General features: G+C 54.2%; 3 protein-coding genes across 4 annotated transcripts; 1 reads left to right on the top strand and 2 right to left on the bottom strand.

Annotated features, from left to right (window-relative positions):
- LOC122444710 (protein SOX-15-like) lies at positions 1 to 4,679 on the top strand. The gene is made up of 6 exons (XM_043473341.1): positions 1 to 86; positions 182 to 277; positions 421 to 521; positions 1,608 to 1,719; positions 2,681 to 3,642; positions 4,295 to 4,679. Exons 5-6 carry the CDS (start codon positions 3,110 to 3,112, stop codon positions 4,461 to 4,463), a joined length of 702 nt encoding a protein of 233 aa, XP_043329276.1. The 5' UTR covers positions 1 to 86; positions 182 to 277; positions 421 to 521; positions 1,608 to 1,719; positions 2,681 to 3,109; the 3' UTR covers positions 4,464 to 4,679.
- Positions 4,680 to 9,083, bottom strand: LOC122444709 (mannose-P-dolichol utilization defect 1 protein). Of its 2 annotated transcripts, none has more exons than XM_043473339.1 (7): positions 8,227 to 9,083; positions 6,778 to 6,843; positions 6,459 to 6,591; positions 6,036 to 6,121; positions 5,797 to 5,915; positions 5,522 to 5,632; positions 4,680 to 5,388 (listed from the first exon to the last, which is right to left on the bottom strand). In XM_043473339.1, exons 1-7 carry the CDS (start codon positions 8,333 to 8,335, stop codon positions 5,266 to 5,268), a joined length of 747 nt encoding a protein of 248 aa, XP_043329274.1. In that variant the 5' UTR covers positions 8,336 to 9,083; the 3' UTR covers positions 4,680 to 5,265. The 2 variants fall into 2 exon arrangements, with proteins under 2 accessions (XP_043329274.1, XP_043329275.1); XM_043473340.1 differs by lacking the exon at positions 8,227 to 9,083 and adding an exon at positions 7,977 to 8,133.
- Positions 9,084 to 9,818: 735 nt separating this feature from the next.
- Positions 9,819 to 12,181, bottom strand: LOC122444708 (macrosialin-like). Its single transcript, XM_043473338.1, has 6 exons — positions 11,757 to 12,181; positions 11,218 to 11,678; positions 10,928 to 11,047; positions 10,736 to 10,808; positions 10,453 to 10,623; positions 9,819 to 10,157 (listed from the first exon to the last, which is right to left on the bottom strand). The coding sequence occupies exons 1-6, from the start codon at positions 11,803 to 11,805 to the stop codon at positions 10,024 to 10,026; spliced, it is 1,008 nt and encodes a 335-aa protein (XP_043329273.1). The 5' UTR covers positions 11,806 to 12,181; the 3' UTR covers positions 9,819 to 10,023.
- Positions 12,182 to 12,817: the final 636 nt, after the last annotated feature.

Here is a 12,817-nt window from a genome sequence, read left to right as displayed (position 1 = left end):
CCGCCGCCGCCGCACCGATGAAGATAGGACTGTCATGGATGGAGGCCTAGAATCTGACGGGCCCAGCATGACAGAGAATGGCCTGGGTAAGGGGTGTATGAGGGTTTGAAAAATTACAACTGGGCAAGAATTGAGGGGGTGGGAGATTGATGCACAGTTCTCATTTTCCCCTGCCCCACAGAAGATGAGTCAAGACCCCAGCGTCGTAATCGGAGCCGCCGTCGCCGTAACCGTGGTAACCGGACTGATGGTTCTATCAGTGGAGACCGTCAGCCAGGTGAGCTAACACTGGATTCCAGCAGACTGCCTCAGAGAACAGGATGCCTCTTATCCTGTGGAAACTAGGGATTGGGGTTCAGTGGGTGTCTAGGGGCTGGATACCTGGGTTCCTTCTGAAACTTGATCCTCTGTCTTCCCCAGTGACTGTGGCTGACTATATCTCCCGAGCAAAGTCTCAGAGCCGCCAGCGGCCACCCCTGGAACGCACTAAACCTTCAGAGGATTCTCTTTCAGGGCAGAAGGTAGGCAAGGAAGACATAGTTTACCCCATTCCCTTTTGTGTTGTTCTGGAATAGGGGGCACATGAAAACTCGCTAAGAAATCTCTTGTGAAATTGCAGGGAAGGCATGCAGCTGGAATTCAGGCTGCATGTAGAATAGTGAAAATTTTGTATAGAAGAGAAAGGGCCATTTGGTTCATATTTTCTGGATCCCAGTAAAAGTGACTACTGGCAACCAACCCCTGGGTCCCACCAGATGCCTGGAGCTCTTAGGTGGTAGGGAATGGCATTACCTAAATTTCTACTGACCTCCTTTCCTTCCTCTCCATTTTCTTTTCCCACTCTCCCTTCAGGGTGACTCTGTCAGCAAGCTTCCTAAGGGCCCCTCAGAGAATGGGGAGCTCTCCGCCCCCCTGGAGTTGGGTAGTTTGGTGAATGGGGTTTCATAAACCCTCCAGCCCGCATCCCTCCCTTCTCCATCTCGCTTGCTGCCCAACACCAATGGCCCTCACAGGCCCGACTGACCTGCGCTGGAGCTGCTCTTATCTAGGGGGGAGGGGGGTGGCACAGCAGCTTGGGTCCCCCCCAGCCTCCAGGAGCTAGTGGAGGGGTGTGTAACAGGGTCCTACCCCCTCCCTATTGTCCACCCTACCCCCAGGGTGAGGGGAGCCTCTCTCCTTCCCCATCAGACTGGATGTGCCTTTATCCTCTAATGCCCCAATCTCTCTCTGAACACCCCCATTCTCCGCCTGTTGGTGCGGGGTGCTTCTTGACCCACCCAGATTTGACAGTTCAGGGGGGCTCCCCTGCTATCCCTCCTCCCATCCTGTACCCCCCATTTCTGGGGCCTCATCACTGTGGAAGACGGGGATAGTAAGGGTATAAGTGGGTGGGAGGCATGGGGAAGGTTTTGGAGTAGAACCAGGGGTGTGTATGAAGGGGGGTGACAAGGTCCCCCAGGGGAGGGGGGGGACCAACCTTGTCTGGTGGATGAGAAGGCGTATTTATTTTTCACTGTACAGTATTTAAAAAGAGAATAAAAAAATCCAAATGGCTCTCTGGTTCCTGTACCTTCCTTGTGCCCAGTTTGGTCCATCTGTTTCTATAGGAGTGACCTGCCCTGGCCCTTGTTTCCTGTATCACCACACCTGGCTTCTCTAGCATTCCAGAGATGGTCTACGTCTGGGAATTTTTGACATTCCTGAATTCCCCAGGCCCAGGTACCCTCCTGGTCTAGAGAAAAGCAGCTGGTGCCTTGCTGCTTCTCCCCTCCCCCAGGTTTGCTGGTAGAGGGAGCTAGGCCACTCCTATACCCTGAGTCACAGCGAGCTAGGTAGGGCTGCTCAGAGCTGGAGCTGTTCCTGCTAAGAGCTGAGAGCCAAGGCAGGCTGCTTAATCCGATTACCTGAGGCCTGGGGCTTGGGCTGGGCCTTGGGGAGCGTGGGGAGCAGGGTTCCCTCAAGACAGCCCCTGGAACGTAGGTGTTGAGCCCTCATTCTTGCTGGTACTCTGCTCTGGATCCAGGCTTCCTCTTCAGCATCCATATCACTAATATCTCAGCCTTGGTTCTTCCTGGGCTTCCTCGCGCCCTGCCTCCCAACTCTGAGGTTTAGAGATAAAACCAGTGGAGAAACCTAGGTTTGGGGGCTATAGTGGTGAGGTTTTAAATTTTCTCACCTGGCAAGGGGTTGTATCACCACCCAAGCACCTGCTGGGATGACTCAGGGAACAAAAATGGCCTGCCTGCCTGCCTCCTGACTGCCTGACTTTTCTGCCCCTGGGCTGGTCAGGGGTGTGAGGAGTTGTAGGCACCAGAAAAAGGTTTGGGTTAGTGGGTTGGGTGTTCCCACCTTCCCAGCACAACTCTGACCCTGAGGGCTCTTGATCCCCCTCTACTTGGTCCCATTGTGCAAAGATATTGACTTTAAATTGCTGTGCTTAAGAAGGGAGGGGTAGATGTTCAGGCTACTGGGGCTGGAAGGCCTGACTTCTGGGTCTTGGGTGGAGAGGGGGTGTGGTCCCCTGGGGGGAGTGTTGGGGGCTGGGAAGAACGGGGCACCTGGGTTGGCCTAAGGGAGGGGGATGTTGGCGCCCTTAAGGAGGCGCGGTCGGCTGGGAGGGAGTGGGGAGGAGCCAGTCGTTAAAAGCTGTTCCCCAGCCTGGCCCACCCGCCTGCCACAGACGCTGAGACCAGGTGAGAAGAGGGCCGTGGCACCTGGGCTACGCCGCCTGGCAGTTGCGAGACCCCCAGTCGCAGAGGTTTACCGCCTTCACGGAAGCCGGGCCCTTGGCGGGCAGCGGGCAGGGGGAGCCAGACTGGGTCGCCGGGAACCTCGCAGCCACAAGGAAAGAGCACAACCTGTACAGGAGCGGGTACCAGGCAGCGGTTTTTGTGCTGGACTCCCCAGAAGTGCCGGATTGGTTGGAAGCACGGGCTCCATTATAAGGACTCTGAACTTGGGGGCGGTTTATACCTTTAAGGACACGAGTTTCTCTGTGAAGACTCCGGATTAGAAAGACACTTAGGATACCGGGTTTGGGGATCAACGTTTCACTTTGGAGGGGAGGGCGTGTAAAAACGCCCTCTGAAGGCTTCCCTTCTGCTCCCCAATGGCGGTACCGGGCTCCTCACACGGCCAGGCCTGGAACCTGGACCCTCCCACTCCCACGGCCCCTACCTCCTCGTCCTCGGGCCCCCAGGAACGGGAGGGCGCCGGGAGCCCAGTTGTCTCCAGGGGGCTTCCCTTGGAGAAGGTCAAACGGCCCATGAATGCCTTCATGGTGTGGAGCTCCGCCCAGCGCCGCCAGATGGCGCAGCAGAACCCGAAGATGCACAACTCGGAGATCTCCAAGCGCCTGGGGGCGCAATGGAAGCTGCTGGGCGAGGATGAGAAGCGGCCCTTCGTGGAGGAGGCTAAGCGGCTCCGAGCCCGGCACCTGCGCGACTACCCTGACTACAAGTACAGGCCCCGGCGCAAGACCAAGAGCGCGGGCGCCGGGTCGCCCCACTTGAGCCAGGGAAGCAGTGGCGTGGCTGGCGGTGGGCCAGTCTGGGGGCCTGGATATGCAGCCAACCAGGGGAGCAGAGGCTTTGGGTACCAGCCCCCCAACTATTCGACAGCCTACCTTCCTGGCAGTTATGGGTGAGTACCTGGGGAACAGGATGACAGAAACTTGTGCCCCTGTCCTAGAGCCTGGGTGGGGGCAGATATCAGAGAGCCTGGCTGGCAGGGGTCCTGAGCCCACCCAAGTAGGGGACAGTCATGAAGGAGTTTGGAGGGTGCCAGATGAAGGGTGGGAGACTTCGGGAGAGCCAGGGTCTTTCTTCCACCAGAGTCAGTTGGTGGTGACACTGCAGGAGCAGCAACCTGGATGTGACTCTTCTAGTTAACCTGAATTTCGCGTCTTCCCTCCCCCCACCCCGGCCCCCACTTCTGGCCCTGGTGTGACCCGGCTTCCTCTCCCAGCCCCGGGGCAAGGACAGGCCAAGCCCAACTCTACCCCTTCCTGGCCTGCCGCCCCAAAAGAGGAAAACAGGCACGCAGCACGCAAGCTCGCACTTGAGCGTGCCCCGACATGGTTGCGGCGGCGATGCAGCTCTAAGCCATCCGGTTCCCTTCCCTACCACTGGTACTTAGGGGGGTCCGGATAGCCAGGGATGGACGGGTGGGTGATTAGTTCTACCTGTCTGTGTAGAACTTGTCAGAACTACCCCCACATGCCAGTTGGGGACCCTACTTGACACCTCCAACCCAGGGAGCAAATGCCTTCTAACCACGGTGTTTCTCTTTGCAGCTCTTCCCACTGCAAACCTGAGGGCCCTGCGCCGTGCTCTCTCCCTCAGAGTAACCCAAGGCTCCAGGGGGAGCTACTCCCCGCTTACAGCCCCTATCCACCCCCAGGCTCTCCCCCTCTGTACAACCCACCCCTCTCAGGGACCCCCTTGCCCCTGACCCACCTCTAACCCTCATAGACATGGCCCGCCCAGAAAGGTGTCCAGTCTCCTTTTCTACGTTTCCACCCAGAACACCACCACGCCCACTCCCAGGCTGCTAATCCTTTAGAACTATGTTGGACCACAGTTCAGAGATGAGCAGTACTCCTCAAACCCCAGAAAGCTAGGGGGAACAACACCCACAGATTTTTTTTTGTAGGCTGAATACAGTTTTGTACAATTAAACCATGTCTCTGAGTCTTTATTGTTCCATCTCTGTTCCCCTTTACTGCAGCAGGAACCAGCTGTCTCCACTCCCTTCCGCCTGGACCTGCCAGAGCAGGAACCTCCTCACCCCACCCTGGGGCCCTGCCTGAGTCATTCTTCTGTCCCCCACCCCCTACCCCCCCACCAAGCACTGGGGTCCAGGAGACAGTCTGAGCCAGGCTGGGGGAGGAAGGAAACCATAAGCACCTAGTCCCTTCCACTGTCCAGGCTCTGTCCTTCAGGGTCAGAAGGGAAGTGGGGAAATGGGGAGGACAGGGTAAGACTTTTGCCCAGAATAGATTAACTAGCTAGAAACTTCTGCTAAAGGAAGAATTTTAGCCAAATGTTTAAATGAGTCCAGAGCATATACACAGGACAGCACACAATGTTAAAATGTCAGCCTGAAAATCTCCACCTCATCCTTTCTAAGGATCTGGGCCAATCAAAGTTGCAGAAGAAGGGAATGCTTAAAAGTCGCACCAGCAAACTGATCCAGATGAGAAGGACCCCAAGGTTGGGTGGATGAATGGAAACATGGGAATGTACTCAGAGAGCCAACTCAACTCTACTGCTTTTTCTTCTTGTGGGGAGCCTTGGCATTCCAGTAGAAGAGGACCTGGGCAGCGATGAGGCCATTGCAGAGAGAAGAGACTACAAAGGTTCCAGCCATGAGGGGGTCTCCAGTTTCCTGGGTGAGAGACACAGCTAGGGTCACTTAAGCATAGTGAGAAAGGGTTCCAAAAGAGGCAGCTTGAAGTCCTCGGGCAGGGAGAGGTAAGGTGAAGTTATGGTGCCCTCTAGAGGGGAGGAGGTGCACTCACCTGAATGGAGGTGAAGATTCGGGCCAGGGACCCTCCAAAGAGCAGAAACACTGTGATGGCTGAGAGCTGGCCTGTGTGCCCATTGCGGTAGTTGGTGGCTGCCTGGAGCAGCTAAGGGAAGAGTTGAGACACCCTTTGTTCTGTCACCTGAACTCTTTCCATGTTCCCATGTCATTTCTCTATTCTCAGTCCCACCCCCTGCAAACTTTGGGTTTCTCCTCTACTCTTTACCCAGCCCCCTTCCCAACATCCTCTCCCTTGTCCCCAGCACCCACCCTTCCCACCACCACAGAAGGCATGTTGGAGGCCTGGAGCAGGGTGACTACAGCCTGGGGCGTCAGTGGTGAAAGCAGCACCAGCAGGACCAGGGCGTAGCATGCTAGGAAAGCAACACCTGGGAGACAGGGAAATAAGGAGTCCTTGTCAACTTCTGAGCCCCCTGGCTTCCCCAAGTCTGCCTTCCCAGCAAGGCTCCTGAGAGCTGGCAGCCAGCTTGTGGGTCAATCCTCAGCACCTTTCACAGTCTGTCCTCTGTAGTGCAGGACCAAGAAGGCGATGGTGATTGTCTGGATCATCAGGAACAGGGCTTCACCCCAAGAGCTGCAGAGTCAAGAGTTGGGAGGAAGAATGGCGGGCCTGGAAGAGGCAGGGAAAGCCTCCAGAGCCCATCCATCTTGGGGACACAATTCTCTGCTTATTCCCTATCTGCCACAGCCCTACTGGTCCCTTACCTCCTGCCTTCCGGCAGCCCCCATGCAGTTGATTCAGGATTGGAAACTGGGGGTTCTTGGGTTGCTCACCTCCTCTCATCATCACCATAGATGATGACTAGAGTTCCAGAAAGGTTTAAGCCTTCCTGCCCTTTTACCTCCCTCCCTCTAACCCCCATTAGAGTTGTAAGCATTTACCCTTGGAGATAAAGGGCAGGGCGCCTCACCTGAAGGGAAAATTATTGGTGATGCTGTAGACCATGGTCCCAGTCAACGCCACTAGCTCTAGCATTACCGACTGAAGACTCAATCCTTCCGCACTCTTGGCTCCCAGTATTTTAAACACTTGGGGTAGTTTTACTGGGAAAAGAGGATGAGAAGGGCAAGGCTGAGGAGCTGACATCCCTTGGGTGCACAGCACAACAGCTACAGAGCAGACCTGGAGGCATGTTAACCACTTCTAGTTAACGGACCCATTCAGTTTATGTTATCTCAGCACTCTACCCACCTCCCAGCAGCAGGAATTTAAGATGATAAGAAACATACCCAGAAGTGAGCCAGCCACAATGCCCAGCCCCAGGCCTTTGCTGAGGAGAATCTTGAGGCAGGGAACTAAGAAGAGAAAGTAAGCAGAGATGAGACCCCTGGAACCCAGGCCAGGACTTGCAAGCCTAAAGGCTTTAAATGCTTTAAGATCTTGACATACCCACAAAAGGACATCTTGGGTGGTCTGAAGGCAGATAAAAAAGGCCTAGTTCTTCCTACTCCAAATTATATTACGTTCAGACAAGGTGACTCTCCAAAACAGCTTTTACCTTTTCTTTCCTCTGACCCACTCTTCCGTTCCCTGCCCATCACACCTAAACTCCTTCATCTGACTTCCAAGGCTCTCCACTGCTTCCTTGTGTAGAGCTGAACAAGGCCCAAGAGTCCTCTGATCCTTTACTCCCCGCCTGTGAGCAAGTAGGCAATCCACACGTCTTTTCTCTCCAAGGATAGGTTTCCTTTATATCGCTCATTCTCGAACACTGTTCCTGGCCCCTACTCAGGAACTTCCACGGCCTGCTTTTATGTTCTAGCTACCAACATCTTCTCGAGCCTGGAAGTCCACCCTCAAGGTGTTTGCCCCAGTGGTAGTCTGACTATCATGGGTCATGAACGCAGCTAAAACATTGTTCCGGGAGAACAGAGGGGTACCAAAAAACTGACGGGGGTGGTCTGTGAAGGCTTCCCTAAAGGTCTGACGTCAGAGGCGGGTTTTGGCTGTGGCGTTGCCTAGTAGATAGAAAAAGGAAGCCAGACAAATTAATTCCAAAATTACACCGTAAGCAAACGTGGAGGCTGGGAGGAAAGCCATTAGGATGGCAGGAGCCTTGGGGGTGCCACAGAAGGCCTTGATTCATAAGAGGCTTTGAGTCATTTGTAACATTGCTCCTGAAGGTGTACAGATCTATTAGATGTTAGAACGATCTAATCAGATCTTAAACTGTGTTTTGTAAAATTTGAGTCTTTCCGTCTTTCATCGGTCGCTAAAGCAAAGCACTCCCACCTGGCGACTCCCCCTCTCGCCCAAATATGGAGTCCTCATTCTACGGAGCCCGAGACACTTCCGCCCCTCTCAGATACGACTTCCGCCCGGAATGCCGTGGCAATGGTCGCCGCCGGCACTTATTCCGCACCCATGGCTCCTTTACGGCCGGGGAACGGTGGAGCAAAACTCTGACCCGATACCAAATAAAACTTACCATGAAGCAAGTCCCACTGGGCGAAAATTTGGTCGTAGCATTTCTCAGGTAAAAGAAGCGGCACCAGCACCCGTTTAAGTGGCCCGTCTACCTCGGCCGCCATATTACAAAGCTAACTTCCGCCAATCCCTCAAACCGCCATTGACTGACGGTGCGCACGCGCGCTCCGAGCGCTCCGCCTCCCGTCTTCCCGCCACTAAGCAGGACCGCGCCCCGCCTCCCGCCCCAGCTCTTCTTTACGCCATCCCACCTTCGTTAACGTAAAATAGGTCTCGCCTGGAAACCACGTTTTTGGATGCTCCCTCCCTGCTGCTCAAATTTTTAAAGCGTGCCAAAGCTGTACGCCTGCGCAGTTCCATTTGTCGAGCCTTTGTTTACGCAGTAAGATTTATCCTCCTTCCTTTCTCCGCTCCTCCTGCTCGGCGCCATCTTGTCTTCTTCCAGCTTACTACATTGTTCGAAGTTGAGAGAGAAGGGGCGTGAGTCTCCAAAATGGCGTTGGGTGTGGGCGGTGTAGCTTTCCACCTCCTGTACTCTCGGTGTCTCCAGAGGACATGGCGCCGATGGGAGCGAGACAGTCTGAGCCAGGCCGCTCACCTTAGGCGCAAGGCCCATGCTTCTCTCTCCTCAGGTTCCCCGAGGCCTTGGCAAATGGGTGCGCTGGGCCAGGACAGTGAAGCAGAGAAAGGGGCGGTGGGGAAGGAGAGCCCGGTTTCGGGAGATGGCAGCGTCCCTAGCTCCTCCGCGGGCCCAGTCCTGGCCACTTCTGTGAAACGAAGGCCCCGGGGTTCCCTCTCACCCCACTGGCCTGAGGGCGCCACCTCTGGGCCAAGGCCCCCTCCTCGGCCTCCCATGACCACGTGCTGAGCCAGGATTTGGGCCAGACGGAGGCGCCCTAGCATCTCACCTTGGGGCATCTCAAGACTACCCAGCAGGAGCGATGCCTTCTGCCATCCAGTGCCAGGACACCAAGTCTTGGTGGAGATGGCACTGGTCATCACGCTCTGGTGGCTGGGCACCTGCTGGGAGTACCACACCCTTCGGCGACTCCTGCACCACAGACTGCAGGGTCTTATGAGGTGTCGCGAGGCGGTGGTGTGTTTGCTGGGTCTCAGCCAAGTGCTCCCTTCAAAAGGGGTGGGTATGCCGTTCTCGGCGGCTGCTTTCTGTAGCCTTACAAGGCTCCTACAATTGGAAGGGCCCCATATTGGCCCTGGGGGTGCTCACAGGGCGAGGAGCTGTAAAGGGGAATTTAGCCCTCCTTGGTCTGGTCGTTCAGGCTAGGGCGGTCGGGGAGATCCTTTTTAGAATCCCCACTGGGGCTATCCTTGTGGGGGTGGGGGGGCGGTTTGCCACCCACCACCACTAGGGGGCACCACACCAGGGACTGTGGGTTGCCCAGAAGCAGAGAGGATATTTTATGGAAGTCAGAGTAGGCATTGCTTCTGTGGTTGATGAAAATCCTTTGCAGGTGAGATAGGAGCATCCCAGATGCAGCCAGAGTTTAATCTGGGCTGTTCACTAGCCCGGACACGGTGGGTAGGGCAGGGCATTTGACAGGCTGCTGGGATGGGTGGCTCCCCTGGATTGGAGGAGAGGTAACTGGAGCAGTCAGAGACCCCAGGAAAAGAGGAGCAAGGGAGGCAAGGCCAGTTTGACAACAGCTGTGCCAGAGTTTGAAGGAGGAATCCATGAGGGCATTGCACCACACAGTGACATTTTCATCGCTCCTGGTGCGCTGTTTCTAGGACCCTTAGACCACCCATGGAAGGTACCAAAAGGTGTGTGACAAGAAACTTAAGGGTTTTTAATCCTGGGAGGAAGGACAAGGAAAACCAAGGATAAAGATTTGAGCAAGTTTTATTATTTTCCCATGGAAGATGGGGAATCAGTCATATTTAATAAACATCTTTCCCCTCATCCCTCCCAACTGCATTATCTCTTTGTTCATCAAGACAGGGAAGGATGATAACTTTTATCTTTTTGAGTCAATTGAATGATGAGAAATGAGAGCACCTCCTGGTGCCCTGGGTATTGAGACAAATGCTCAGAGGGGTTGGTAAGAGGGTGGGCGTCTTCGGACGATGCAGAAGGTAACAAGCACCAGGGTGAGGAGGCCGAGTAAGATCAGGCCAATGATGAGAGGCAGCAAGATGGACTTATCACTGGGACAAGAGAAACCTGGTGGAAAGACAGGTAAAGTGGGTGTCATGGTGGTGGTTGGGATCAAGGTGGGAGGAAGGAATGTAGGGGATGTTGGGAAGTAGAGATTGGTGAGGCACTCACCTAGATGTCTCAGAGCAGGAAACAAAGGGGAGCCTGGGGAGAGCCTTATAGAGGAGGAAGGACAGTTACCCTAGCTGTGACAAGCTTGAAAGGAGGAGGAGATTTGGGGGTGCAAGGAGGGAGAGTATAAGTCTGGGTGAGGGCTTTTAGTGCAATAGGAAAATTCTAGGAGAGAAGAAATAGGTCTTACTTGGTCCAAAGCCCCCTGAGGGGGACAGCTGAGCAGCTTGTAGCTTCAGGGAGAGCAGATCAAGGTGTAAAGCTGGTGAAACAATGATGCTTGCATTTCTGCAACTGAAGCTCTGGCCCAGGGGGGTTTGGAGATCTCGAAGAGATGAGTTCTGAACTGAGAATGTCCACTCTAAAAGAATGAGGAAGAGTTAGCTCCATATCCCCGTCTCCACCCACTAGCCTGGGTCCCTTCAGGAACCCAAATATCTAGTGCAAGTGGTGAGAAAGGGAAGGTTACTCACGCACTGCCTGGGGGAAGGACACATTGTACTCCACAGCCATAAAGTTCAGGTAGACAGCGCTCTGCAGTGGATCCTGGGGAGGTGACCGGGAAGACTCAGGGCAGCAGGGGAGAGTGGCATCCAGGTATAGACTAAGGAGTATGGCAAGAGGTTGGTAGGGATAGGGTGAGAGGGAGGGGTGAGGGTTAGTACCTGCTTGAATCCGAAACTCAGCTGTCCATAGGGGAATGAGAGGAGCAAGTGGGAATGGGGACCTTCACAGCCCCCCTGGGCCTTGGTTCTGTTGGGGTTCAGTACAGAGATGCCCCAGGCCTGTAGAAGTTAAAAGATGAGAGGTGACAAAATTACACAGCTCTGCCATTCCATGTTCCCTTTGTCTTCAGTCTGTATTTGTCTCCTCCTCTGCTCTTCCTCACCCCCTTCTGAATCGTATCAGGCCTCTGCCCCTTCCCTTTATGTCCTCCACTGTCTTTTAGCTTTACCTCTCCTCCACCCTGGGTTGGGTACAGAACTCGCATCTGAATCTGGGCTTGGAGCCGGATGCAGGGCTGGGAACCATTATTCCAAGTGTAGTCTCCTATTGCCTCCTTGGAGCCTGGGCTAGGACTTGGAGAGGGTGGTGGTTCTGGGTGGGGGGATCTGGTGGAGGGTCCTGGACTCGTGGCCTTACTGTTGCTTGTTGGATGAACTGTAGTATTTTGATGACTGGTGGTGGTAGCAGGACTATGAGTGGCTGTTGGGGACTCGCGGCTGGTGGTTCCTGTGGTGTTAGTTGTATGCGTGGTGGTGGTGGTTCTCTGAGTGGTGGTTCTGTGGCTCTTGGTAGTTCTGTGGCTGGTTGGTCTAGGGCTTGACGTGCTTTCGGTAGCTGTAGGTGTCACCGTGAAGGATGGCAGCAGAGTGGCAGATTTTTTACGAGGACAGTCATTCCCTGTCCCCTGGGCTTTGAGGAAAAGACTGGTTAGCAACCCAGGGCAGGCTTCTTCCCAGGGGCTCCCTCCCCCGTCCCCTTCCTCCTTACCTGCTAGTAGCCCCAGCAAGGCCCCAGAGAAGAACACAGCCAACCTCATGACAGAACAGCCTTCACCCAGAGTCCAGCAGTGTTAGTACCAGCTGCCTGCTCAACCAACCCTGTACCCTCTGCCTTCTGCTTGGAAAAAAGGGGAAATCTGACTTCCTGTTAACTGCGGTGATCCCACCCTCAGCCTGACTCAGGCACCTCAGCCCCAGCCACCGTGATCTCTTAGTCACTAAATGATTGGTCCTGGTGTCACCAAAGGAGCTAGCAGCATCATGTGGGTAGTGAGATGCAGAGTTTTGGGGAAGTTGATCCTCATGGATTTGTCTTTCTCAGCAAAATGTGCTTGGCAGTTGCAACAAGTGATTACAGAGGCAGCAGCCCCTCTGTGGGAGAGCTCACTAGGATGTAAATTCAGAACACTCCCTTTTCCCTCCATCACTTCCTCTTTGTCAAGACATGTGAGGTGCTTATGATGGTCCTTGCTCAACCCCTATGGAAAGGTCATCCTGCTGCTGCTGCCTGCTAAGTTGCTTCAGTCGTGTTCCAACTCTGTGGCGACCCATAGACAGGCAGCCCACCGGGCCTCCTCTGTCCTGGGATTCTCCAGGCAAGAAACATTGGGTGGTATGCCATTTCCTTCTCAATGGAAAGGTCATACCTCCTAGTTTACATTAACCATTTTCCCAGTCCAAACAGAGCACAACAAACAGAACTTTAGCTGGGGGTGGGGGCAGTAGAGCTGTACCCAACCAGCAGGTGGGAGGGAAGAGGGGGGAATGAGAAGCCAAAGCAGGCGCTATCCAAAGTCATTTTATTCAGATATGTGTTTGTTTCCTGAATCAATAAATACTATACAAAACAAAACAAAAAGAAATGGAAATATATATCTACAGTCTCATAAGAATGTTTATAGCAACTTTTTTTCATTATAGGCAAAATTGGAAATAATCCAGATTCCAGTCACAGGAGACTAGATAACCGAGCTGCATTGTTTTCATGTAATAGAATCCTACTTAGTAATAAGAATGGATGAGCTACCAAGACAGGCAAGATGGATCTTA

Source organism: Cervus canadensis, chromosome 7 (genome assembly GCF_019320065.1).
Source record: "Cervus canadensis isolate Bull #8, Minnesota chromosome 7, ASM1932006v1, whole genome shotgun sequence".
Taxonomy (NCBI): Eukaryota; Metazoa; Chordata; class Mammalia; order Artiodactyla; family Cervidae; genus Cervus; species Cervus canadensis.
Note: the sequence above shows the minus strand (reverse complement) of the source record. Positions and strands in the feature narration are given on the sequence as shown.